The 27,157-nt window shown below is 42.4% G+C and overlaps 2 protein-coding genes across 6 annotated transcripts in view; one reads left to right on the top strand and one right to left on the bottom strand.

The window, feature by feature from the left end:
• INSYN2A (inhibitory synaptic factor 2A) overlaps positions 1 to 4,255 on the top strand; it is a 43,073-nt gene extending 38,818 nt beyond the window's left edge. For both annotated transcript variants that reach the window (XM_050712020.1, XM_035547638.2), the window contains one exon: positions 3,789 to 4,255. In XM_050712020.1, coding sequence (XP_050567977.1) covers positions 3,789 to 3,972 — 184 coding nt within the window. In that variant the 3' untranslated portion in view covers positions 3,973 to 4,255. The remainder of the gene's footprint in view (positions 1 to 3,788) is intronic.
• Positions 1 to 27,157, bottom strand: part of DOCK1 (dedicator of cytokinesis 1) — a 284,156-nt gene that overhangs the window by 188,216 nt on the left and 68,783 nt on the right. For all 4 annotated transcript variants that reach the window (XM_035547636.2, XM_035547635.2, XM_035547637.2 and 1 more), the window contains exons 24-27: positions 23,872 to 23,942; positions 22,254 to 22,360; positions 13,589 to 13,716; positions 11,189 to 11,284 (exon numbers count right to left, since the gene is read on the bottom strand). In XM_035547636.2, coding sequence (XP_035403529.1) covers positions 11,189 to 11,284; positions 13,589 to 13,716; positions 22,254 to 22,360; positions 23,872 to 23,942 — 402 coding nt within the window. The remainder of the gene's footprint in view (positions 1 to 11,188; positions 11,285 to 13,588; positions 13,717 to 22,253; positions 22,361 to 23,871; positions 23,943 to 27,157) is intronic.

The raw sequence follows: 27,157 nt of genomic DNA on the forward strand, positions 1-27,157 counted from the left end.
AGCACCCGAGCCCTCAGCACCTTCAGCCCGCAGGAATTTCACTGCGCAAAGAGCAGAGCTGGGGGCACTGAGCCCGAAGCAGGAACAGAAACCCCACGGGTTCCTTCTGACCTCAGTTCTGAAATTAACAGCAGAGCAATGACAGCAGTTTTCTAGGCAGCATTCACGCACTGCCTGCTACCTTTCTGCGGTGTGCCTCATGCATGGCAAGCCCAACTTCCCGACACCTGCATTTGATGTAATGAGTACATCAAAATAAGATTCTCCAAGGTCTGCTATTTTATTTGCTCAAATGCTCATGGGACCACCATATATGCTAACTCACATGCAAACGTATAGTTGTTGGTACAAACCCTGTAAATATACAGTTGCTTTGGGGGGAAAAACTGATTTTTTTTTATCAGAGACAAAATTTTGCTGCTTATAGCTGTTCAGAAAAGCAGCCTACGTCCTGTACCGCACACAAGCAAAAACTGAGATAGGCCCTGAGAGTGGGGGCACTCCAGACCTGGCAGCACTGCCGGTCAGCCAGCGGTTAGATCCGATCAGATTTGTCGGGCAAACATTTGTGATACTGGCACTACTCATGATATTTAGATTCGTCTAGTTTTTGTAGGGCTTATTCATAATTGTTTGTATTCATAATTGTTGGCCTGACTGTTGAAAAATATACTACTTGGTCATCGTGCTATGGATAAAATACTTCTGATGCCAATAACAATCTCCATAATGAATAATGCTCAGAGTGTACAGCCCTCAGTTATATGGTAACTGCAGCTGTCATGGGGAGGCTTGAAGACGTGAAAGAGGCCATTTGGAAGTGAAACAAACCACACGTCACAAAGAAAAGATTTTTTTCCCCCTCAGGAAAAGGTCACTGAGAGGAAACCTACAGATGCTTAGGATACAGAAATATCGCTAAGCAAAGCAGTATCGGCAGAGCTGTGCCAGGTGACAAAAACTAGTTCTCGAATACGAGATTTGGAAAGGCAGGGGAACGGGCTGTAGAGAATATCCACCACTCCATAAAGACATGTAAGGAAGTCACACAAATGTGTAACGCTCACTGAATTTAATTGTATTCCATCTGTTCAATAGAAAGTTAGAAACCAAAAATAAAATCAGCTACAGCTAATTTAGAAAAATATGAAAAATTACAAAATAAGGTTTTTGTGTTATTACTGCAGCACAAACAAGTCTACACTGAATCCTGAGTTTGCAAGCAAACAAATCATTTGCCTCAAAGGAACAGTTACATTAGGAAACCTACAAAGCTAAATAAATTGATCCTGATAGATAACAATTCTCTTGCAAAATGTACACAGTTATAAGAGGTGAAATACATTTCCTTTTATCCTCTTTATAGTTTTCAGAAGGAAAAATATTTATTTTGATGTAAATAGATAAACAGCCTGAAATGAGCTGCAAATGGTTTTATGCAGTAGGGAATGACAACCGTGTGGTTTTTGTCATACGGACTAGAATTAGCAGAGTTCTTCTCTCGCAGTCCATCTTTATTAAAGATGGATTATGAAAAAAGGTATTCTGCTCAGAAAGTTGGTTTGGTTTGGTTTTTACAAGTCTCTTTTACATCAATTTTGAGAAGGTCTTAAGAGAGTTTTCCAGCTGAATGTACGGATAACATTTGCAGAGTAGTAAAATGACCTGTGCCAGTGCCAGAACTGAAATGCCTCCTCCTGTCCCCAAACCGACACTGAAAAACAAGCCGACGGTAACACCAGCCAAAGCCCGCACGGATTCCCGTGCTGCTTTAAATGCGATTTGCGGAGCTCTTGGAGAATCTGTTTCGTTCTGAGATTCTTCCAGTGTATTTCTGAAGGCATTTATGCGCTGGGACATTCGCGATCAACTGACGTCCCAATCTTCCCACGAAATTAACACCGCAGTTATCTAACCAACTGCTTTTTGCCAGCTAAACTGGAAACATGACCACGTTATTGAGCTGAAGACTGCTCTGCTCTTTCCTTAACGAGGATGAATATTAGATTCGGTGGTCTGAGAGCGTGCCTCTGTAGTAACAGAATATCTAGTGCTGCTATCTACAGCAAGTTCAGTGGTCGGAGAGGCAGTTCTAACGTGTATCTGAAATTTATACATATATTCTTCATTTTGAAATGTCTTTTTACCACTTGATAACATGGAGGCAGGAAAAATATTTCGAGTATTTCAACTCTTACCTAAAGAAGTTCTCCACTGACTACTGGGAAGTTTCTCCAACCACTTCAGATGACTGAAATGCTGACTGTTTTACTCAATGTGTGTTTAACCGTTAAACTAGGTACTAGTCTTACAGCCAGATTAAAAAATAAATAAAAAAACTAACACCTTTCCAGCACCCCCCCCTTCTAGGGACTTTACTGGAAGTTGGAAGTCCTCCTGATAGGCAGACTCTTCGCCAGCTCTTGGAAAAGCCAAGCTATAACGCACCTCACCCTTCCCATATCCCAAACTTTCCCTACCAAACTTTTGATTTCCTCTCTTCCAATCTAAGAGGAAAATAAAATCCACCTAAATCCCCAGATGGTATAAAGAAGCATAGCTTCTCTGATACCTTACTCCAAACGAGCAATGTCAGAAAGGACTCAGAAAACACTTTTAATAGTTATTAAAGTGAGCTGACGTCCAGGAACCCCATATATTTATGATTTATGCAGGACTGAGGTATCCGAAGTAGTCGGTGCAAACCCTGTGAAACCTCAGCAGCAGAGGTGAAAGGGCAGCCGATCAGATGCCTCAAAAGATGCACTCAGTCTTCAGCTCAAACTGCTAATTTTAAAATATCAAGCAACATACAGGGAAGAAAGATATTACACTATTCGTTCCATAAAATTTCCCTAATTTCACTGTCTCCTAAATTCGTCCTCCGATATCCAGCTGCAATGTAATGCCCAAGACAGGATGAAAATGCTCGCTGTAGGACTTGGCCAGAGGTTGGCGTACCAAATGCAATTTAAACCATGACGTTTAAGGTATTTGAATGCACGTGGCCTAGATTGGGTTTTGAGTATCAGATAACATTAATATTTTGCTGAAGTTCATAATGTGATTTGTTTTATAAGCTAACCTTGAATCTGTAGCTCTCTCTATTGAAATAAGGATTATAATTTCATCGTTATTATGTTTCTTAATTGCTAGCAGGATTTTGTAGTGGAGAGTCCTTAGAATTCAGGAGGTGTAATCTCGATCTTAAGTATATTTTTTGAATGCATGCTTTAAGACTAAACAAGTGTTTCCCTTATTGCTTTTTTATTATTTTTATTTATTTAGCAATTATTATTGCTATTAAATTTTAAAAGCAAATGAAACAAAACAAATACATACTAGCCATTACTGGAATGCGTTCTTTCCCTTTTACCTACAGATCTGATCAGCTAAATAAATGAGTCTACATCCCCAGCTGTTTTTGTCTCAGCACTCATTCACAGCAGAGGCTTAGTAGGTTGTATTTTACTCTCCTTGTTACAGGGCTACATGTATATGGAGAAGGTTTGCAATGTGAAGGAGAATTAGGTTTTTAACGTATTTATTTTTCAGAGATGAGTACGTACATATGATGGTAATTTGGTGAAATTAATCTAATGGTAAAACTTGCAAGACACAGCAAAGGTAAATAAGTTGCCAGGTCAGCCTTCTTACCTATAGCCAACTCATCAGATTTTTTCAAAAGAAAAAGTTCTCTGCATCTACAGAGCAGCAGAGCGCCCAGGATGGGTGTAGCGTCTAGATTATCCTATAACAGCTAATTGCTTTTTTCTTCCCAATTTTAGCGTGGAATTGGATTTTAAGCAGCAAGAAGATAAACTACAGCCAGTTTTGAGAAAACTTCATCCTATCGAGGAAACTCAGGTTGCACCTTTGCCTTATTCTCAGGAGAGCTACTCCTCAACTCCCAAGCAAAAATCCAAAACTGAATCAAAAAAGCATGGAAGATGGAAACTCTGGTTCCTTTAACCAAGTCCATTACATGTGGAGTTCAAGGCCTTCTCTGAAGAAGATGTGGAGTTGTGTCAATCACCGACAACGGGATCTCTGCAGCTTGATCCGTGCTGCCGGCCGATGCTGTTCTGACGCCGCCGGCAGCGTTCAGCTCTCACCGTATGTACCAAAAAGGCCTTTGTACCTAGGAACTCGTGTTCGGGAGCAAGGCGTTACCTGACACCTTGCCAACTTTTATTTGCGGTTCACCAATGTGGGATGTAAAACCTGAATTGAAATTTGTACAAAATGGAAAGTAAAACTATTCCCCCCCCCTTAGATCTGAGAGCATCACATTCTAACCTGTTCAATCGTAGGCTGTCATCCTGTACGCAGCGCAATATCACTGTTGTTTTAGAGCCTTCTGGGGGTTTGGTTTGTCGTCTTTTAAACAACGAGGGGAAAAAAGCGAGCAAGCCTTATGTTTGCAATGGTCTTCAGTTTTACAAATCCATGTTGATCGGGGAGTGCAGTTTTCAGCACATATATCCTGGACAAAGCACAATTTTTCATGTGGTCCGAGACCATGAATACTCTCTAAGACGTGACTATGTGTATATTTGCCTTCATGTGTTGTAGACTTCAACCAAGCTATCACATTTTGACAACGCACCGTCATTTCTAATTTAGCTGTGTCCTCATCACCAGAAGTCTGCTGCTCTCCTCCAGCAGGCGAGCGGCTAGAAATCTCCCAAATTCAGGACAAGCCTTTAACCACACCAAGCTGACAGGGTCAAGGCCACAGGACAAACTGTCCTGGATCTCACTTTTAATTTTTTGGTACCCGAAAGGTCTAAATGACAGATTCTGGCACAGGAAAAAAAAAAGAAAAAGAAAACCACAAAAGAACAATAAAAAGCTCTACCAATTGCTGGCGTTTGCCATAATGTAGTATCTTTTTCTAATGCAATCTTTGGAAAACCTCTACGTTACTGCAAAAGGCACCATAAATTTTATAGTACGCAGTATGCTTTGAAACCTGCTTGGAAGAAGCAGCAATTTTAAAAGCTATTTATTTATTTATTTACCAAGCTTCTCAGATGGGTTTCCCAACCAACATATTAGAGTTTATACCTACATCTACTAATTGTACTTAATAACCAATGCACTTAGGGAACAAATGTGAATCAAATTTCTTTTTTTTTTGACACTTAAAATTTTGCTCGGAATTATAAACTGGAAGCCTTTCCCTTAAGTATTTGTTACTGTCATTAAAGTCCTAACAAAAATGACCATTTGTGGAAAAAAATCTCCTGCTGGAAGAGGCATGGGACTGGGAATACTGTTGGTGTTTTTAACGAGTTAAGATCATTTGAGTCATACAGCGTTATGTGACAAACTGGGTTACTGTAAGTTGGTTTTGAAATTGCACACCCTGCAGCATCATTAAGATACAAATTCTTCAGTCTTTAGGTGGAAGAAAAGTAATCATTAGCAGAGGAGCTTGCACATAGTAACAAACTGGAAATGCGTTCACTTACACCGTTTCTTAGCTCGACATAAAGCCCGTTACTACAAGAAAATATGGGAAAAGTCGCATGCTATTTGGTTTGGGGGAAAATAAGAAAAGGAGGTTAAAAAGGGAACAGAAATGCAGGAGGTGTTTATGTCCACCTCGAAATTGCTTCGAGCATGCTTTAATGAAAAAGTCACCTTTGTAGTGACTTCAGGAGGGCTCCGAGTTCTTGTACATATATACTGTCCCAAAATACTTCTGTGAAAGCTGAAGGATTAAGAAAAGGTAATTGGTCCTGTGTACCAGGAAGGAAGTGCAATTGTTTCATCTGGAAAAAAAATGTGTTTCATGTATTTTATAGTGTTTTTAATTAAATACATAGAGCTGTTTACAGGGCAGCCCACCTTATGCGTTCTAGAAACCCAAATATTTCCAAACAAGAAAATCTATTTTTTTTTCCTAAAAAGAAATATCAAATATGGACGTAACAAGAAAATACAACAATATTCAGTATTTCAACATAGCAGTAATACTTCATAAACTCGTACATGCTACCATGCCATTTAGTTTAAGTAATTAAATCAAGCATCTCTCAATGGCAATCAATTACAAATCATTAGCGTCACCTAATCAGTAGCTTTTCCCATAAATCTATTCTAAACGTTGTTGTGTGCAGGGACTCTGACACCAAACTCAACTATTTCTGTGCGGTTCCTGACTCATCCAGAGGCCAGTATTCTGTAATCAGTTAAAATGTCAGAGGAGAAGTCACTGGTGAAACATATAAGAGCTAAAAGTGAAAGTTCTCACGGCGTGTTCTGTACATGTCCAGGCTATTTTCTTAAGAAGTTGCAGATTTTTAATTTTTTACATTTTTTTAAAATGGAAAAGCTAACATACGTAGTCTTGCTTACAATTACATATCGTGTTATATCGTACCATACAATGTAATTTGTAATAAAATGTTTTTGCAAGTGTGTAAAATGTATCATATTGTATTGCATTTAGAATCACTCAGGCTAGGTACCGAGAGACAAACCTGATTCATTAGCGCTTTTACGTAAGTGTGACTGACATGAAGCTATTTTCACCCTAACGTAGGTGATCCTATAAACTGCAGGTATGAGGTTACAACAGAGAAAATGCATCTTCACTTCCAGTGCGGCACATAGCATAGCTTTGCCCAGTTCCCTGAGAGCATCACGCACTTTAATACACCGATTTGCTATAGGCACCTCTCCCACACCATGCTGAAAATATTTTTAGCCGATAGATACCGCAGTGATTTTATACTCCTTGTTAGTTTCCAAGTCTAATTTCCATTAAGCAGCAGCTCCATTCTTTGTTTTAGAAGTGTCAGGAAACACCATTCATGTAAGCACCACTTGTTTTCTTAAAGGAAAAAAAAAATCACTGTAAAAATAGCTTAAAAATCAGGATAACATGAAAAAAATCATGATTAAAACTGGAAAATCCTACCATCAGTACAAAGTGTTTGCTTTTTCTTACTTCAGGTGCAGAAGTGTCTATGCCGTTAATTTCGCTCAAGGTTTTATCGGCTAATCACTTTTTCAAAATCAAATGGATTCATTTTGATGAACCCTTTCAAATCAAGCCCCCTGTTAGATCATCCCGGTTCTTCAGCACCCGTACAGCAGCGCACGTCGTGCATTGCTCCTGGAATCTGTTAGCTGAATTGCCGCTAAAAACGTGACTGCGCGATTCTGCTGTAGCGGGAGGAAACAGAGCGCACGCAACAACTGCTAGCGTTACCTCAGCACCCGGAAAACGCAACTGGGGCTTAGTGAAGCGGCTGCAGCGCTGGCAATTCGCTGGCAGCTTGTTGAGGTGGATGCGGTTTGTGCGGTGAAACACTGGTGTCGAATACTTGACACCCGCTCGCTGCATCGGTGACAGTAATTCATGTTAAGACATGGAAGAAGCTTGGTGTCAGCGACGGAAAGAAATCGTGACCTAACTCAAACACCGCTTCAGCTTCTGTGAAATCAGTTTCCAACACAACTTCAAATGTTTTCACTAAAAGGAAAACATGTAGAAATTAGATCGTTTTTATTCAGTTGCACCTTTAGATACCCAGTGAAGAAAATGAAGCTTTCTGCCTATGGTTTGGAACTGCCATCCATTGTAACCTGCGGAGTTTAGGGTTACAAAGACAATTTACGTCATCTAGCTTCAGCTCATCAGCAAGGTAAGCTCCGGAACTCTCTCTCGTGACCCTCAATAACTCGAGTTTCACTTACAAGCTCCTTCTGGGAAGGCATGCGGCTTTGGAAATGCCAAGAGAGAATCCACCACTTTCACCTGTTATTCCAGCCTTTACTTCCCACATCAGTGCCGTGCTCCGCTCTGCTCCACACTTCTGTCTCTCCTGCGCTGTCACCAGCTCCTCTTCCTTCCTCTGACAGGCGTCATTTCCACCCTACAGAGATTCTCTTCCACTGCACCCAAGAAGCACCCCTAAATCCTCTGTTACCTTCAGGTGGCTGAAGGCTCTCGCATCACAAATCACTTTCTCGACTTTCTGATAATTTCTCCATCTCCTCAATTTTGGTCTCACTGCATTCTTTCCCAAAATGTCTCATGGAAAAAAAAGGCAATGTGGGAAATATTCCACGCATCAGTAAAGCCACAAAGTCCTCTACTACCCACTGCTCCCTGGTCACACATGCCAAGAGAATTCACAGCAGCCTTTTTTCTGACGGTATCACAGTGGTTTTCAGCTGCCTCTTCCCCACAGACCGCAAAGTGCTTTTCAGAGCCCCTGCTCCCAGGGACAGAGGCTGGCAGGAGCAGGACCACTTCCTACCCCTCTGCTCTTAAATCCCAGGTATATTTTCTCTCTGGCAATAAGGAATGTGATTTGCTCCACAATACAGAGGAATCGAGATTGTCTATTTAATAGATTCACACTTCTGCCGTCTGAAGCATCCTTCCAAAACTGACCACCCAGGGATCCGACAGCCGCGGCCGGATGGGCTTCCTGAAATTAAGGAGTTCAGCAACCAGCTTGGTTTTTTTGGCTTTGTAAACGAGGAGCAAACCGAGCTGCTGACCACAAGGCAGCTGGGAGTAGCTGTGATTCACTGCGGACCGAGCATCGTACCTGGTCAGCTCGGATTTACCGGGGGCTGCAAGACGCTGACGCGCCGGGAGCACAGCGTTCTTCAGACGGTGCTGGGCAAGGGAAGAGATTATTTAAGTTATACTTAGAGAAAGAGCCAAGGAAGTCTGCTCAATTTACTTTTTTCAGACGACGTATCTTCCAGAAGGGAAGGTTTTGTGATCTGGCTGCAGGTGAATTCACAAAAGAATAAAAGTATCTAAATCTCACCTTCACTGAGAATAACCTGCACAGCACCTCTGCCTCACTTCGCAAACAGACCAAGGAAAACCAGCAAAGTGAGACTTCCAGAAAAATCTAGCCAGAAATAACAAGTAGTCACATGGTGAAATGTTTTGTTTTGTTTTTTGTTAAATCTTCCAAACTCACTTGATATGGCAAGTGGGGAACAAACGCTAACTTCCACGTATATAAAGTCACGGCTTTCACCGAAGACTGAAAACCTTTAAAAGGTTTATGCCCCGTCTCCCACATTCAGATTGAGATACAGTACAAGTTACCAAAAATCCCTTCTCATTCCCTGGACCAAGGTGGAATACCAGTAAATTCTACGCAAAACAGGCAAATCCCATAGGATTTCTGCATGGGTGCTGGCTCAGCGCCCCGGGGCTGTGCACCACCTTGCACCAAAGGTCAGCATCTTCTGCAAGCAGGTACTACGTCCAGCACACCCATCGTTCAGCAACACTTTTCCAAAGGAAGCTGACCCGGTAACACTCGTATCAGCATCACACGTACAAAACCCCATCCACACGTTATAACAGAGAGCAAGCTGTTGAATTATTTACAGTATCTTTCGTAGGCTCTAATTATACGTTCTCCCGTACCAGCAAATTCGGTGCCCCATGCTCCCGTCACACTAGGGCACCCAGCGGCCCGAGGGCACGCTGAAGACCCCTGCCCACACGGCAGAAGCCCCGACGCGATGCTGCAGAGCTCGGCCCCACGGCACCGCTCCCCGGCAGCCCCGGTGCCTTCTCACGTAGCCAGCACAACCCAGCTTAAGTCCGGAGCGCCTCCAGCTCTGACACGGGGACGGCGAACACGATGGAGACTGAAATAGGAATGGGACCAAGGTGAAGACGTGCTCGCTGCAGCACACCAGCACAGCTCCGCTTACACAAGGAGCAAACTGCACGTGCCCCGTAGCTTGCTACTTCCGAAAAAGTTATTAGTTCAACTACGCCTCTCCGAGATCATTCATTTTTAAACCTCCTTCCTTCTCCTCGTCCCGGATGATTAATTCTCTAACACAAATTCCAGGTAAAACTGTTCTAGCGGCGAGAAAGGAAAAGGTAATGCATAATTTCAGCCTGATGCTGATCCAAGAGGGGTCAGGTTGTGCCTGCTAATTAGTGGCTGCATTTTAATCTGCCGACTTTGTTGACGCCACAGAGATGAATTGCTACCGGTTTGGTCACAGGAGGATTCTTTCAGCAACGGCCTGAATTTTAAGCTAACAGTAAGTACTCCTTGAAAGTACCTGGCCCTATTAATAGGCATTACCTAATCACAGCGTGCGCGGATCGAGTGATTTCCAGCTGTACTGACAACCACCACGGGTATTTCTAACACAACCGTACTGAGTTGAAATACATACAGGAGAAATTTTCAATTCTAGTTAAGTTCAAAAGGAGTAATTAACATTTTAATACAGTATCTAAATAACATTCATCAAAAGAATAATTAATTCACAGTCAAACTGCACCGAAGAAATTTCCCATGCATATGTCTTAAAAGACTTAAACCTACTTCACAGCTGGGGGACGAAGAAGAAAGTTTTGTGCCCTAGTACAGATGGATATTTAAATATAATCTATTCTGCATATTATTAGTAATTTCTGTGGTAATACACAAAGTTACAACATATAAATCTTACTTTTTTTCACTTATTAGAATCCAACCTTATTATATTCTGCAAGAATGAGAGCCACTCATAACTGGGTTTTGCTCCAACGAAGGATCTGGTGATCCATTATCACTTTTTATGACAAAAACTATGATTGCAAATCAACGTGATGAAAGCTAAGACAGGAAATAAAAGCTAGTGGATGAAGCATGAAAGACAGAACTAACACTGTAGTATGCTTGCAGACACGACCATCACTCTGTGTAAACGGGACAGCAGCAGGTAAGATGCGAAGAGGAAAGAACTCTTTGTAATAAGTAAAGTATCACTGTGTGCAATTACACGGAAATAAAATAGGAAAAGAAAGGGGAGACCAAAAAGAAAAAAGTGCTAATGGCCTCCCCCATCTGACTAGCAGATAAACACTTTAAGGAAAAATGTGACTTCAGGTGGGCTTAACGACAGCAAAAAATCAGTGTGTTGAACTGAATCAAACCAGAATCCAATAGAACAATAATAACCGCTCAGAAAGATGAAAACCCTGGTCCGATCCGACCAGTGCCCCCACCACCACCTACGTAAGCCACAGAAAAATGACAAGCCGACGCTCTACAGCCTACTGAGCACACACAGCCAGTTACAGAAGGATTTGATTGTTTTGGATCACTTGGGAGTTAAATCCCATTACAGCCTGGTTCAAAAAGACGCGACAAAGGTATTGAAGTTTACATCAATAGACACTTACAATGAGCTCCGAATCACGTCCCATGGAAATGACTGTTCTATTTACCGTCCTCAATAGCTTCTCCATGATTATCTGGACATGGCGTTGCGTTGGCCCCTAAGGAAAAAGAATAAATTAATGGTAACTAGATACAAGAGACACCAATGCAATTCAAATATTTATGTTTGCCTTTAAAACCACCTTTCTTGTGAAAGTTAAATAAAGCAGCACTTACTGCTACTGATCAAAGGCAGAAAATTAGCCTCTAATTTAAAAAAGACCGTGCAACATCTTATTAATACATGTTCCTAATAAATTTATTTTTACTGTTACAGTTATCTAAATTAAAAGCAAGTCCCTGGAACTAGCAGCAATAACCATGCCATTTAGTTACTTAATTTTATTTTCCTAAGTCATTTTTCCAACATCACAAGTCCACAGTCATTAGCAAGTTCTGGGGGTTGATTCTACAAAAGCTCAATTAAAAGAAACTAAGGAAAGCACAGCAAAAGTTTAGGTAAGGAACTTCGATTTCAGTCAATTATGCCCAGTTATTTTTTCTGTCTTGTATGGAATGTGCCGTTATTTTTGGAAGGGTTGAAAATAAGGGGTTTGGCACAACTGGCCTTTAAGAAGTAGTTCAGAAACCTCGTGCAGAATGGTGCACACAGGAACTGAAGCCAAAAAACACATGACAAGGAGTTAAAACCCACAACAGATGAACATCACTCCCAGCCTATAATTTATAAAAATATTTGTTTCTTCGTTTTCCTTAGTCTGAAGGAGCAGACTTCAAAAGGGGAAGGTGAAACAATTCCACAGCCAACACCTGGAAGCCTTTTCCCAGATAATTATCGAAATAAAGCAGCATCTTCGTGGCGCTTCTTGGCTGCAGCACAAACATTCTGATGAACCATTCTCTTCCTTGCCCTTGGATCCATATAACAACCCCCAGCTTACCATCTCATTATGCTTAATTACCAAAGGCAGACACGCATATATGGAAAAGGTATTTTGCATATTTGAAGAGCGATCCATCATCTGTGCATATATACACAGCTGCTGCTTCAATTCGGGTTTTTCTTCCCGCTGCTGACAGACCTGTCTTTGGGATAAAGCATATAATACAAGGCGCATCTTCAGGGCAAAAGGCACCTCGGTACCCTGCTCCTCTCCACCCTTCAGCTCTCCCTACTCTCTAAGCATCTTCTCTAAGGTCGTCCTCTCCGCACACCGGGCACTTGAGAGCAGCGCAGGGCAGCGCTCGGGTCCGCTCCTGCCGTCCCCGCAGCCCCCTTCCAGCCGGGCTCAGCTCGGGAGTGGGGAGAGCCGCGATTCGACCGCCCCCATGGGAAGAAACGCAGCCAACAAAGGCTGAAAGAAGCGGCCAAGCTGTCAAAAACAAATCCCTTCTTTAGGGTAACCCACTCTCTGAAGTCGTGGCATAGAACTCCTTCCGAAGAATAAAAATAAAACAAAGTAAAATCAAAATTCATATAAATAAAAAAATAAAATCAGAAATCATATAAATAGAACAAAATAAAATCAGGAATCCTCCAAAATAGTCAAATAGGATGTTAGATGTTATGTGAGTAGGTGACCCCAGAGGCCCTCTCCAACTGGGTAAGCGTATGCTTCTACATGGGACTGAAGGTTCAGGCAGCAGCCCAAGCTTCTTTAAGAGAGCGTCAGGTAATTACAGCTCTCCAGCAAAGCAGCAATATTTGCGTAGCCGTGTGAAGCCAGGAGAAGACGAAAGGAGGACGATTACACAAGCTGCACATCCGCACGTCAGCGCAGGGCACTGCACAGGTTCACAGGTGCAACTGTCTCACACTTATATTCTGGACAGACAAGACAGCTGCAATAGTTGCAATATTCATGTAAAAGCAGCCAGCTACTAATCCACGTTATTTCTTGCAGGGTGGAGAACCCAACTGTGTAACTTCAAACAGCACTTTACACAGTTAAACAAGTCTGCTGTGTTAACAAAAGCAGACGTTCATACATCTGGCCTCATGGGCCAGTATCAACACAACTCAAATGTGTATTTCCCAAACTGCTGGGGGTGGGTAGGAATGGAGCGTGGAATCAAATATTTTTCACCAGACAGAGGCTAGACACTGCGTAAGAGAGGTTTATCTCCTAAGTATATGCATCCTACTCACTGTATAACCATTATCTGGAAAAGAAATGGGATTCTGTAACAGTGCCGTATTGGAGCTGCCGCAGAAACAGTAAGAAACATCCCAAGACGTCAGACAACACATCCTTGTCATTGCATACCTAAAAAATAAGTCTTAAAAAAGACTGGTAAGGAGAAAAAAAGAATCAAAGTGATCAGGAGTTACCTGCTGAATCCGTTCTACCAAGATTCATCCCTTTTAAATGCTAATCACCACAGAAGCGCGAGATACTAACCACATCTTTCTTGTAAAGCACTTCCAGGATGTTACTCAGCAGCTGGCAGCAAGCCTCCAGATCTTCTTGTCTTTCCAAGTGATACTTGAGCTGATCCGTCATGGTTGGCAGCAAGATTTCCCTGCAGTCTACACACAAGACACAAGGTTACACAGAGAGCATTAAGGAGCTTCCCAGCATCGCTGACAGAGCCGAGCTGCTCCGGTGCTTACATAAGACAAAAAGCTTAGGAAAAAAGAGAACTTCCAGATTCCCAGTCACCTGCATTTCAGTCCAAACCATACGAAGGTGAAAAACAAGAAGTTCTAAGGAAACGGAGGTCAGGCTAGGACGGGCACAGCTTCCTCCCTGCTGGCCCCAGCCCAGCCCTGAGCAGCCTCCCTGGCAGGAACTTCCAACTCCCGAGGATGGGACCTGCAGGCACCAGCACTTGGCTCATCACCAACGCTTGTACGGGCACAGCTTCCCCCTTGCTCAGCTGGCACGCTGTGCTAAGCCTCCTCTACCTGCCCTGCACCGCTTAGCGGCCCGCGACCACAGGCACGACTGAGTGCACGGTGCCAGTCACAGCCTGCTCAGCTCCGTGACCTCTTCCTGCACGGGAGCACCACCCGCGTTCCCTGAGGTAAGGGATCAGCATCCAAGACACTACTTGGGCACTTGAGTCTCTCTTATGTTCGGAGCCAGTCCATCACCTCACTCCGAAGAGACAGTTTTGCGCAGAAATGCTGTTAAAATACCTCACGCCGGCATTGCAGATACACTTTCTGCTAGTCCCGGACAAGGGAAGTGATTCAGGAAGCAGAGATAAGGGGAAGATAAATAAGAGGTACACGGAGCGAAATGATTAAGCTCAGTATTTTAGCTCCGATCAAGAACGTACGGGAAGCAAAGTGAGGACTGGTAATTAGAGCAGGTATCACCATGGCACCGATCTAATCAACGTAACGAGTGTACAACCTGCAAATCGCCTTGCACAGACAGAACACAGGGACCTAGCACTCGCTGCCCCAGGACCCCTTCTGCCCCAAGGAGAGATCTCCCAGCCAGGCACCCGCCTGTGGCACCAGCTGCAACCCTGCCACGAGGCCGGCAGCGTCCTCATAGCGGGGAGGAGCGAAGGTAAACCCCCTCAGCCTCTCTCCATGCCCACCCCAAATAAATCCGTGCCCAAAGGAGGGGAACTGGTCACTCCTGCTTACCAGACCCTGACTTACTCCAGGAGAAATTAGATTAAATTGCACCACGTATGCAGCCTGCCTACTACCAACCTACATTTTGGGGGTGAAGGAAGGGTGAATACATTTTATGCGCCTTCTCTACATAACAGAACAGGAACAGACAGAAAACGTGAGGCTATTCCAGATCCTTCACCCTACAGACATCAGTTCCCAAACCCCTTTCCCCCAGCCCGCCCACCTATCTCGCGCACACAAGGTCTGGGCGCTGCTCAGTTTCATGTCCTTTAACCCGGCTGGCAGCTTTGCCCTCAGAGGGCTCCCCAGGAAAGCAGTCCCCGCACAAAGCCTGCCGGGAGCCTCGGCTCAGTAACACAAGGTCACCCTGCAAGGACCCGCACAGGTCCCCGAAGCGGTTTCAGGGCTCCCAGGTCAGCGGTGACCGCAGGCCTCTGCCCCTACCGAGTCCCAAAGCCCCAGTGGGGGCCGGTCCTACAGCGAGACGTCCGGGGGAAAGGCTGCAATTCTGCTCCCACGAACCAGACAGTGGGGAAAAATGAAAGTCACTGCCGTTAAAAGAACTCGAGAAAAACCAGGCCGCAACGCAGCAGAGAGCACTTCGCCTCACCGAGGTGCCGGTGAGGGGCCGAAGCAGCAGCACCCTCACCCTGCCTCGTACGCTGGCGGCCGAGAGAAATATCCTTCAGTCCCAAGTGACTGCTGCGAGTGGATGTTCACCAGCGATGCACAAGTGGGCTCTCACTCAAAGAGAGCACTTGGAAGCGTTAGTCTCCTCCACGTAGGAGTTTAATTACTTCTCCGTCGTTTAACCGACAGCGTCGTAGCTCAAAAAGGAGCAGCCTCGTGGTGCGTTAGGTCACTTTTTTCCCATCGAGAAGCAGGCACCAGTCCCTGCATAGTATTTGCATGGAGAAATACATCCAGCCGTAGCTCCACGTCCCCTCGCACCCCTTCCCATTACGACTTACCCAGTAAGCAGCAGCAAACTGGACTGCAAGGGAAAATGTAGTAACAGAGAAACATCCCCGTAAGTCCCCATTATCTGTTTACCACTACACTATCCATAAATCCGTAGAGGTAGCAGAAGTGAAAGGAGCTGGGGATCTCTGTGGCAGACCTGGCTCAGCAGCGCTGACACAAGCAGCACTTCAATTCGCACGAAGTCTTTGGGATTTTACCGTACCCCAGTGACTACGGGCATAAAACCAGAACAAATGGCACCGAACGGGCTTATTCACTGGGATGTTCATTAACGATCTGCAGCTATTTATACGAACGTGAAGTCTCAACACTTCCCTGCTATGGCAGGCAATGGAATACGTACATTTACATTAGTAGTTAGCCGTCACGTATTTCAAACGCATAACCTTAGCTCCAAAGCAGCCCCTCAGACAGAAAGGGATGCTGAATATGAAGGACGACCCAGCATTACAGGAAGGCTTTTCTGACCCTGACACCATCAGGGAGTTGGCACCACCACCGTTCTTCACTCATTTTCAACTCCTGCCTCCGAGCGATGCTGCTGCAGCCCTTGACCACTGAGTCCTACCCCCAGGTCTGTTCCCCTCCTCGTTCAGCTGCTTGGGGCATTCTTACACTCCAGGAGCCACCAGATGGGTGCAGGTCACCACTAACTACTCACGCAATATAAATTGTGACCTGATGAACGTCCCGTTCGGTCTGTGTGCCCCAGAGATGCAGAGGCACAAGGCTGCTGCAATCACAAAGCATTTGTGAGACCTCAGTGTACGTTGTTAGCCTAGGTTTTGACTGACTCAGAGAGAAAAATGGACAGATTAAGGGAAAAACAACACAACATGGTGCTGCAGTACGCTTCTTTCACCAAATAGAGGGGACAGAGAAAGAACTGTGCCAGCCAGGCGCTAAGCGCTCCAGCAAAGACATGCTAATGGTCTTTGTGAAGCCCGCAAGGTGAATCAATCTTTAATAACTTGCAAAGGCCCATAATGAGATGCTTGAAAATGTTTCCCATTGCCGGTAAGCCCCACTACTAGCGACTGGTCAGAGATCAATTGAATATCTGCAAGCATGCAGAAGACAAAAACTGCAGCTCTGCCCCCTCAGGGCTGGATCACCGGGAGTGCACGTTGGTCAATAGTGCAGGTGTTCACGTTGAATTTCTGAGAAAGGAAACGCTAACTGATTTGTCATACTCTTATCTGGGATCACACAGCCTGTACAAAGGACCAGGTTCTCCTGGGAAGACTCGACAGCGCTCCTCGGGTGCCACCTGCCCGGCTCTCTGCCTTCCCAAGCACCGACTGGTGAACATCCGCTCCTTGCTGCGTGGCTGCTGCAGAATGTAGGCTACGGGAGGATAAAACCAAGTGCCCAGGTGTCCTGGCTACTTCGTTATTCAATAAAAAAGCCAGACCCTTCTCAGTTCAAAAACAAACGCCTTTATCCCGTTGCTTTCCCGTCGCACCATGCTTTTAATGCTGAATCACCCAACGCATCCCAGCGTCATCTGGAACCAGCGCAGAAACTGTTACTCAATTCCATAAATAACGTTGAGGTTTTCCAGATACCTCCAATAAAACACACAAGCACTAGAAGGCAATAAAATCCTAAGAGGGAACCCAACCAACACACAATATCTTTATTTATGTACATATGCATATAAATACATATTTCAACAAATCTAGTACTATCAGCGTAGAATCTTATCTCCACGTAGAGCACAAGCACATCCTTTGCCATAAACTATTTTGAATAACTGCGGGTTGGTCAACTACATCTTGATTATTTACAAGTACAGAACAGGGAAAGTTGACCTTCATCAACCTGCTGGTCACAAACACCTCTGAGCACTGATTAATGGGAAACCTTGACAAACGCAGAGTCTGTAGGCTCCTGCCCAAAAGCCAGCTGTGAAGCCAGCTCCCGGGCGTGATGCACAATGATTACAGACAACAGCAATTCGACAGCTGTTCATCCTCTGCTGCACAAGTCCAACCCACGATGATTAATGTCACAGCAACGTGCAGCAAGAATAAAATATTAATCTTTATAAAAGGATGCTCAGGAAGCATCATCAACTCAGGAGCATCCAAGCAAAGCTTCGATGAAACGCTGACACGGGATCTATACTGAAGCTAAACACGTGCAATAAATTTGGGTCAATATTAAGTAATTCATTTGGAAAGACACTGATAAATGTATTTCTTTCTTTTACGGTTCATTTTGTTGATGTGGACAAACAAAAAAACCGCGCTTAATAACTGTGCTTCTGCTACACAGCATGCAGATAAAGACTGTAAGTTTAGCCATAATTAAACAGTAAGAATTTGTATAAATGCTATATGCTCTCTCCTAATATTTATTGGACCAACGATTTCCTAATGGAGAAATCACTTGTTTTCTTTCCCAACTATTTAAGGATACAGCAGCCACACAGCTCACTTGGTAATTAGCTGCAAGTCATTTGTAACACTGAGCAACAGAGAATGCAAACATCTCTACGGGACAAAACAAATCAGATAAATCACTATTTATATAAAACGGGGATTTTGAAGCTTCCGAAGATAAGACAATTCACTTAGCTACAAACTAAGTATTTATACATTTAGAGCTGAAAACTCGCACCAAGGTATTATAAAGCTGCTGCACTCCAAGTTATGAATTCCCATACACACCTGGACAGAGCCTTACAGGAGACACGTAGCACATACAGAACTGTTTCAGGTGCTAAAATCAAGAGACACGTCCTGCGCTTCAGGGTTGGTGTGGGCGTGTTTGTGGAGGGGAGAGGGACACGAGAGGAAGAAGAGACAAGAGGGTTGACTTCAATCGAAAGTGTGCTGCTTTACATGGGCAAAAGGGGTTTTTTGTGCAAACCATAAGAGGTCTACATAAAATACTGTGATATAAATCTTATTTATGCATGCATTTACTTGTATACAGCCATACACATACATACAATGAATGTATATTCATATATCTTACATTTATACAGATACGTACATAAGATTACGTATGGCTTATATAAGGAGATACTGATATACCCAGGTCCTCTTTGAACAAGCTGCATGCAGATTTCTAAACCGGTACATTTGAAGCTCTGTTCAAGTCTGAAAATGAAACGACTCGCTGAATCAGAGCATTAAGCAGTGAGAACTTAAAATGCTTCACTGCATGCAAGAATTCCAGTTAGCTGAGATGAGCGCTGGGGTTTTCAAAGAAGCGGCCAGCCCCTATGCAAGCAATTTTCTATTAACTCATATTCTCTATACAAAAAAATTTGAAATTAAAATTTAATTTTTAAAAAATTTAAAATTTTGCTTGGGGAAAAAAAAGCCAAGATGCTACTTATGCTCTTCCAGTGGAAAATTCACACTTCTTTTACTAAAGCCATACTAGATTATTGGTAAGGACATGGAGAGGGGAAAAAGGCAGATCCTATCTAGAAAACAGACTTGGAACTTGCTAACTATACCCCCTGAAAACAGGCAGAAACAGCTGTTCTTGCATCAGCTAGGAATCGCTGGAAAATCTTTTCCTCTCAGTGGTGTTCAAATATTCAAGGACAGAAATCAGAAGGATGAGGATCTGATACACGTGTCGTCTGTACAGAGGGCTGATTCCTACCTGAGGGCCTCTGTACATAACCACGAGCTTGGACAAACGTGCTCCTTGAAGTCACCGCTCTTATTCTCTCATCAAATACACATACACAAACAGACACGCACACACTCTCTCTGTCTCTCTCCCCCCTTACCACAGCTTTGACTGCCTAATCACACACTGATTTGTCTCACTCCCCTGGGTATAAGGGCTCGATTATGAATCGCTGTTACGACAAAAGCAACGGAATGGAAGCACCATACAAGACTTTCCTGCCAAGGCTGAAGAAAGCTTAACAAAAGTAAGTACAAGCTCTGCAGTGGAGAGAAGTAACCTTGAATTTCAGAAGGGAACAAATATGACACACTACATAAGCAGAAAGCAAGTGAAGTTTTAAAACAGGATTCAAAAATACTTTTAAAGACATACAAAGCGCAACACCAAAGTAGATTCATATCGAAAATCCCAAAGCCTTCAGATTTCATGACGACCACCGAAGCATCCATCACTCAAGCGGAATGCTTTATCATTCACACACCCCTCTCATCCCCAAATCCTCCAAAGCCTCACTAATTCATGCATTTTGAATTTTTATTCTTCTTGAGACACCACAAATAAATCTTCCTTGACTTCTCAAGGCACAGAATTAGTGCATTTTCTCCACGTACGTTGATGAAACGCTGGTTGATTTTTCGGTACGTTTTACAGCTTTCCATCAACTCCACAATCTTGTGCTGCATAGTGCTTTTAGAAAAGAAAATCTCATTCCTGTGATATGATACAGGATCATGCAGGTACTTATACGAAAATATTGGCTATCAGTTTAAAATTATTGAATAAACGAGAAGGAGGAAAGGCAGCAGCAATCTGCTTCAGTAACGCAAACTCAACCCAGCAGAGCAAGGAAAATCTAAATATAACAAAGGCTGTGGCTATTCGTTTCATTTATTTTCAAGTGTATTTTTAGTGCTTACAAAAGCTTCCCGGTACAATTGATTCTCCAGGCACAAGCTTTACGCAGACCTACCAGCAGCACAAGAAGCTTTGACAACAATGCCGTGTTTATTGACAGTGAACACCCCAGGCCCCGTACAAGCGCACGCAGCTGTGCCAGCACTGCACCCAGCTCTGCGAGTGCCCTCCCGGGCCAGGCTTCATCCCCTTGCACGTGGCACTGCCCCAGCAGAGCTGAGCAGCAGCTGGGGTGAAACGAGTGCCCCACGCAGCCCGGATTGACCACGCACGCCAGCCTGGGCAGCACTTGAGGTACAGATGCCTTGAATCCCCATCACACCTCAACTGCTGCATGTTAGACTTAGGACACTCTTATCCACGTTACTTCAATTTCCTCCTCTCCAGCACAGTCAGATGTAATACCTTACATCACTGACTTCTACCCTGAAGACCTTGCCTTCTAAAAGCAGCTACAAGAAAGCAAATTTACTCCAAAGAGCTGAGAAGGACAGAAAGGACACACATGTTATAGTAACATTACGTACACATCAGGAAGAGCAAACATTACAGCAGCCTCAGGGAGACTTGAACCTCTTCACGCAAGCCCCAGCCTCGCGATTCAAATTAGATTCAAAATTATGCCCCTCATTTGGTGTGGCTCCTAAGGGCTGAATAATCTCAAATGGTCTCGAATGTGAGGATCAAGCTGAACTGCATTTGGAGTTGCTGGTGCAGTGTGTGGTGATGTGGCTAGTAGAGTCTGTTTTAAAAGAGCTTTATTCTTACTTCCTCACCACCCATAGCTGCAGGAAGTAAATGCACACACAACTCCTGTGCTACAGGCCCACCTGAGCATCAAGGGGAAACCCTGCTGAAGAAAACTTCAAGTGGCGAGAAAGAGCAACAGGTAGCACTTGTTTCCCTGGTTGTTAGTACCAGGTCCATACAATACTCTAACTTCCAGCAGTGCTGTTGAACTGTACCGGGTGTGAAAGCACAAAGCTTTGTGAAATTAAGGAGCATGTGCAGCACAGATTATGTTGGCTTTATAGATTATTTTTTTTTAAAACTAACCATAAGAAGATAAAAGTTACTAGGTGTGGTCAGATGTTAGCTGATCTAAGACCTATCAGTACAGAGCCAATCCACCGAGACTGTATTTATTTTTTTTAATTGGAACCAGAAAAATTTGTTATGTCAGCACTTTGTCACGTCACCAGCATTTTTGTTCCACAGAAGAATCCAACTTCCTCTATAAAATTATTTCCTTTCAAATTTCCTTTATGGCTGAACCATTACCTATTTGCTCCCTCATTAGCTGCTTCTGACAGCACATAAACACTTGGTCTAGGTTAGTTTAACTTGTAGTCATGTAAAAAAGAACAGAAGGTTTCACTTCAAACAAAGCAATCTGTAAGACAACCACTTGAAGTCATCTTCCACAACGTAAAAGAAGAGAATGAGGAAGAACGGATGAAGGGTTTATATGTTGCGATGAAGGGCTTATATACTGTTTCACTTCAGCTAGGGTACAGCGTAGTGGGAAGGAAAGATGTTTCAGAAAGGACGGACATCAAGAAAAGCCATTCTTTCTGCCAGACTTCACTGAGCACAAAAGCTGAATGCACAGCTTTTGATAAAATTATCATCGTTGAAGTTGTAACACATGCCAATAACACCAGACACTTAGTGCCCTCTTAAATGAAAAATTACAAGTTTTTCCTTTCACTTCTTTATGACCTCTAACCTGCACTAAGTGTCAACTAGCATTTCCCCACTGACTTTAAATCTCCTTGTCCTGCTAATGGAACAACCCTGATTGGTTACAACCTCTGCTGCTTTTGGTAGCAAGGACAAACTTTACAGCAGCAGAGGTCTGGAGACAATGAGTAATGTGACAGCTTAAGAGTTGCAAAGGCTCTGCTTACCGTGCTGCGTGAAGAGGTCACTGTGAACTATTTCTATCAAGCAGTAGAGCTTCTGAATTGTCAGCCGGCTCACAGGAACGTTTAGGATGAATTCAGTAAAAAGTTTGCTACATACAAAGGGACAAGTGAAAACATATTAAACTCTCCCCAAAATATGAAAAAAAAAAAAAAACATCCAACAGCACAAAAATACATAGGCAACAACAGACTTTTGGACAGGCAGACTCAATTTTCTTTCCCAGACACAGAAGACAGTTCACATTTTTGTAATATCCCTCACTATTTAATTCTTTTGTTTTCTGTTGCCTTCTCCCTTTTATCACAATACAGGACCATATAAGCCACAAAATTAAAAATGTGGAAAAAAATGATAGTTCATGTTACAAGCTTCCACCAACAATAGAGCCACACAAAAACGTGTATTTTAGGATGATATAGGACCATCGAACTCATCAGCTGAGTTCCCACATTAAACAGATTTTTTTTTTTTTTAAAGAAATCTACAATAATTTTGTATCATTTCCTAAATTTTTTCCTCGCTTTTTTCCTATTAAGGCTACGTTTTTAAGTATTACTCAATTTCAATACCATAAGTGACAGAAAAATTGTACTGATTATGAGTAAAACTGGGCCGAATCCCAATATTTCTCATTTGGTGGATTTTCAACAATAGTTTTAACACCACATATCAAAATTATGATTCAGATCAGAAACTCTACACTAGATATTTTCCCTAGGGCCAAAGAAAACATAAGCGTGCACATAAATATGTTGAAAGCACAGGAAGCAGAAGCTAGACTCCAGCTTCCTCAGACATTTGGAACATTAGACTATGTTTATAGTTATAGAGTTTATTTCTACTTTACCTTTTCATCGCTTTGGCAGAACGTAGAAAATATAGAGCTTGCACATATATACACACACAATATATATTCTATAACTGATTGTGCAAATCAAATCAGTTAAAATCTACGTTGCTAATTTTTATTTCAATTTAGACACCTTGTAATATCACTGGGAGAAACTTTTTCTTTCCCACTCTAAGTTAAATGTGGTCCTTAACAAATAGTTTTGATTGGTTTCTCTGTTTTGTTGTTGTTGTTCTAAAACACCTTCCTATTACGCTTTTCTATTCACTATTAAGAGCACTCCTGTGTTTATACGATACTGAAGTGTCCATCCACAGATAAGGCTCACTGAACAAAAGTAGAGTTATTATTTACATCACATAATTCAAAGAGTGATGCATTAAGTATACAGCTTTGAGTGTTTTGGCATCCGTTACCTGACTGATACTTATTGTTATCTCATTATGCGGTTTTACTAGTCAAGACTGCAAAATTTACCAAGACATTTATCAAACCCTAATGCCCCACGTTACTTTATAAGCAGGATATATGTGTAGTCCTGCAACTACTTGCAGAAAAAAGGTGATAACCGAAGTGATAAAACATCTCAGGTGGTCATATTTCATTGCACTCATGCTCACAGCCACCACTACATTAATAAAGTAATACATTTAAAATATATATTAGAGATATATATTTATAGATATATATTTATTAAAATAGAATTCTAGATGAAGTGCACAGTACACTCAATTTCATTAACTACTTACCTAAGTTCTTTTGGATCAAATACTAATTTCACATCATTGACAATAGCTGGCAAGTATTTAAGTGCTGCCCCCTAAAAAAAATAAAAAAAACAAGACTGAAATTCATGCCTCCTTAAATCTGATGGGAAGAGTACAAGAAGAGAATTACACGTGTGTAACTGCTTTGGCTGAACTATCCCCTCTGCCTTCAGCTGAACCCTGCAACTTGCTCTTAGCCTATTCTGTTTGGGGAAAGAGTTTCCTAACCTCCAAACTCTAGGAAAATAAAACTTCTAAGATTGAACAGAAACGAAGGAAGAGGCAAGACAAGAGTTGGGAAGACTGATAGCTTATATCAAACTTTGAGACTGATGAGCTCTTCCCAACACGTTAGGAAACCATTTGGCGCGCTGGGCCACGACACCAATGCCCCATTCTCCTCATCACTTCTCCCTGTCTTCTGTAGGTTCTGTAGGGCTGGGCAAGCACCTTCTCCTCATTCTCCATGCTGTAGTTGTCTGGGTTTAAATTTTCCTTCCACTACGTCCAAATCAAACAAAACCACATAACCCTCATCTTTCCCTTCTTTGTAGCCACTAACGAAACGGCGGGTCCTCAACTGACCCTTGGGCTTGCGGTAGCCTCTCCATTTCACGGTATAAGATGGAAGGATACGTAAGAGCCAAGTCCTACCAACACAGACGTTAAATGTTTGAACTGTTCATAGTCATTTCAACTGATTCTGTTGTTAATGCAACAAATGGCACTGTAACTTTCTGGTTAGACTGTAGTAAATGGACTTCTGGTGACCCCAAAGCTAAAATTCACTTTGTCTACACAAACAGCAATTTAAATAACCAAGTTTTTATTTTCTTTCATTTGCAAACAGATTGAAATGTCTCATTTTAGCACCAAAATGAGATATATTCTATGTAAGAAATCCTCATGCAGAAGTCATTTTTGGTTTTAACCTCAACTGTAACAGCTTATAAACGCACACAGCTTTTACTGAGGTCCCCCAAGCTCTCGTCGGCACTGAGCACCAGACTAGGAAGAAACGCAGTAATTCAGATATAAACCACAACTGCCAGACTTATTTCGCTTTGCTTTGCATTTTATTGATAATATCCAACAGTTTGATTACAGACATTTTGCTGCCACAGAAGGGGGGATGATTCATTCCTCATGAGGCGGTTGCGTGGTGAACGCTGAGCCCTGGCAGTTTCCGTCGATGAGAGCCCCATGTGCTCCCCATCCTTCTGAATCAGGAGGAAGACGAGCCCTTACACTCTTCCCTTTTATCAATTCTTTTTCAGCCTGAAGTCCACAATGTGACGAGTAATTACGCTATACAACTCCAAGGTCGGAGGAATTCAAGAGACAGAAAACTTCTGCTCAGCAGTAGTTGCTCGCAGGAGGAGGAAGAGCCCACAAGACCAGACTGGGGGAATATTGCCTGATAGGCACATACAAAACTACTTGTCTGTTTTCCAAATAACTACCCTTTTCTGCCACAACACTAGTAATTTTAAATCAAATTACACTGCTCTTGAATGCGCTAGGTCAATTGGTTGATTACAGACACAAGGCCAGCTCAGTCCAAGCTGTTAAGCAAAAGGGGAAAAAAATACTTTAAAACCCACTATCAATCAAATATTTTAATCATACTTCCAGCCAAAAATACAAGTACCATTAACGATTAATAAGTACTATTTTAGCGTAAAGTTCAGGTATATTATATAGCATAATTATTTTAATTAAATCATTTGCGTAGCTTAAGATTAGAAGTATCAGTGATACAAAATACATCTTTTCTTGAATAATGTATGAAGCAGCTATTAATTTACATACTTCTCAATAAAAATGCAGATTAAAATGATTTTGGTTAGACGGCTGAAGGAGGAACGTATCCGTGGCCAAAACCACACCCAAAAAGGCAAGTTCAGGCAATTCTTTTCTTTTCGTAATAAAGCATCATCAGATTCTTGATGAATCTTACACTGCCGTTCCAAAATGGGCACAAGTGGCTGTAAGCAAGCAAAGCACATGGCCCTGGCACTGGCAGACACCCTGAAGGAAAACACTAGGTTGTAGCAGCTAAACAAAATTCTAATTAAACTATTGCATTATGAAAACTTCAGTGCACGCTACACTCATCTTCAAATCAGCTCATATCCTCTTCTGCAATGTGAATGAACAAATTTGTTTTCCACTGAGTGTTTGTTATTACAGAAATTCTGCTGAAACAGAAAAAAATTATGAAGTGAAGCTTTTATAGCCCATACTCGATCCTGTTCCCAAATTCAGTCCATCAACCAGAACTGAGTCAATACTCAACATTTCCCACTGTTTGCTCAAATAAAAGCAAAATGTATGTTTCTACCGCACTGATACAATTTTAGTGTTTGCTTTTTCTTTAAAAATGTATATTTTTTTTTTAACCTGCAGAAGCATTCACAGAAATAAGTGGATTGAGGGTAAGTGGAAAAAAGAGATTTGAATTCACAAGGCACCAGCAGTCTCTGCTTCTACAGAATGAGCTCTTGAGGAGAAGATGAAATCTGTCAAATAGCTTCAAGTGACAAACAGAGAAAAATTGCTGCTGCTTGCTGACCAGTTCTACCAGAGAACACCAAACATGTCACGGGTTAGCTGCAAATTTCAAAGCGTTCCAGCTCCTATTCGTAGTCCATTTAAACTGTCGAGCTTGATTGTCAAACGTTTCCACGTATGCTTAGCGGACTACTTCCATGCTCAGAAATCAAGCTCATAACTGTAATTATGCAAATAGTCCCATTATGCACAGGCTTATGTGTTTTGATGGATGAGGACTCTAATGACCAGTTATAAACCGCAGCCATCGCTGTGTTTTTATTTGCTTATCATTCAAATGCATGTAGCAATAAATGTTTAGTAACATACTAAAAAGGAGCTTTTATTTTACATCTTGAATTACAATTTCACACCGCACTGGCACAATCATTAAAATTAACACTTTAATGACTTAAATGAAGTACTGTCAGGTGAAAATCCTTACAACATCAATTTAAAGCCTGTAGTTACAGCAACTATCAGCCACTTCGGTTCTGCTTTTTGGACAAACCAGATGAAGTTTAATATCTTCAAAATTTAAGAAAACTGTACAATTTCTAACATCTCCGGTCTCTAATCTCATCTGACTCAATTGTAAGACAGGCAGCTTGGTAGTGCAGCTAGGGTCTGTAGATACAAATTTATTGATGTGGCTGTGTAGGAGAACTGCAAAAGCAAGAGCAAGCTTCACTTATTTTTTTGGAACAACAGAAAG

The sequence above is a fragment of the Cygnus atratus genome, chromosome 7 (assembly GCF_013377495.2).
Source record: "Cygnus atratus isolate AKBS03 ecotype Queensland, Australia chromosome 7, CAtr_DNAZoo_HiC_assembly, whole genome shotgun sequence".
Lineage (NCBI taxonomy): Eukaryota > Metazoa > Chordata > Aves > Anseriformes > Anatidae > Cygnus > Cygnus atratus.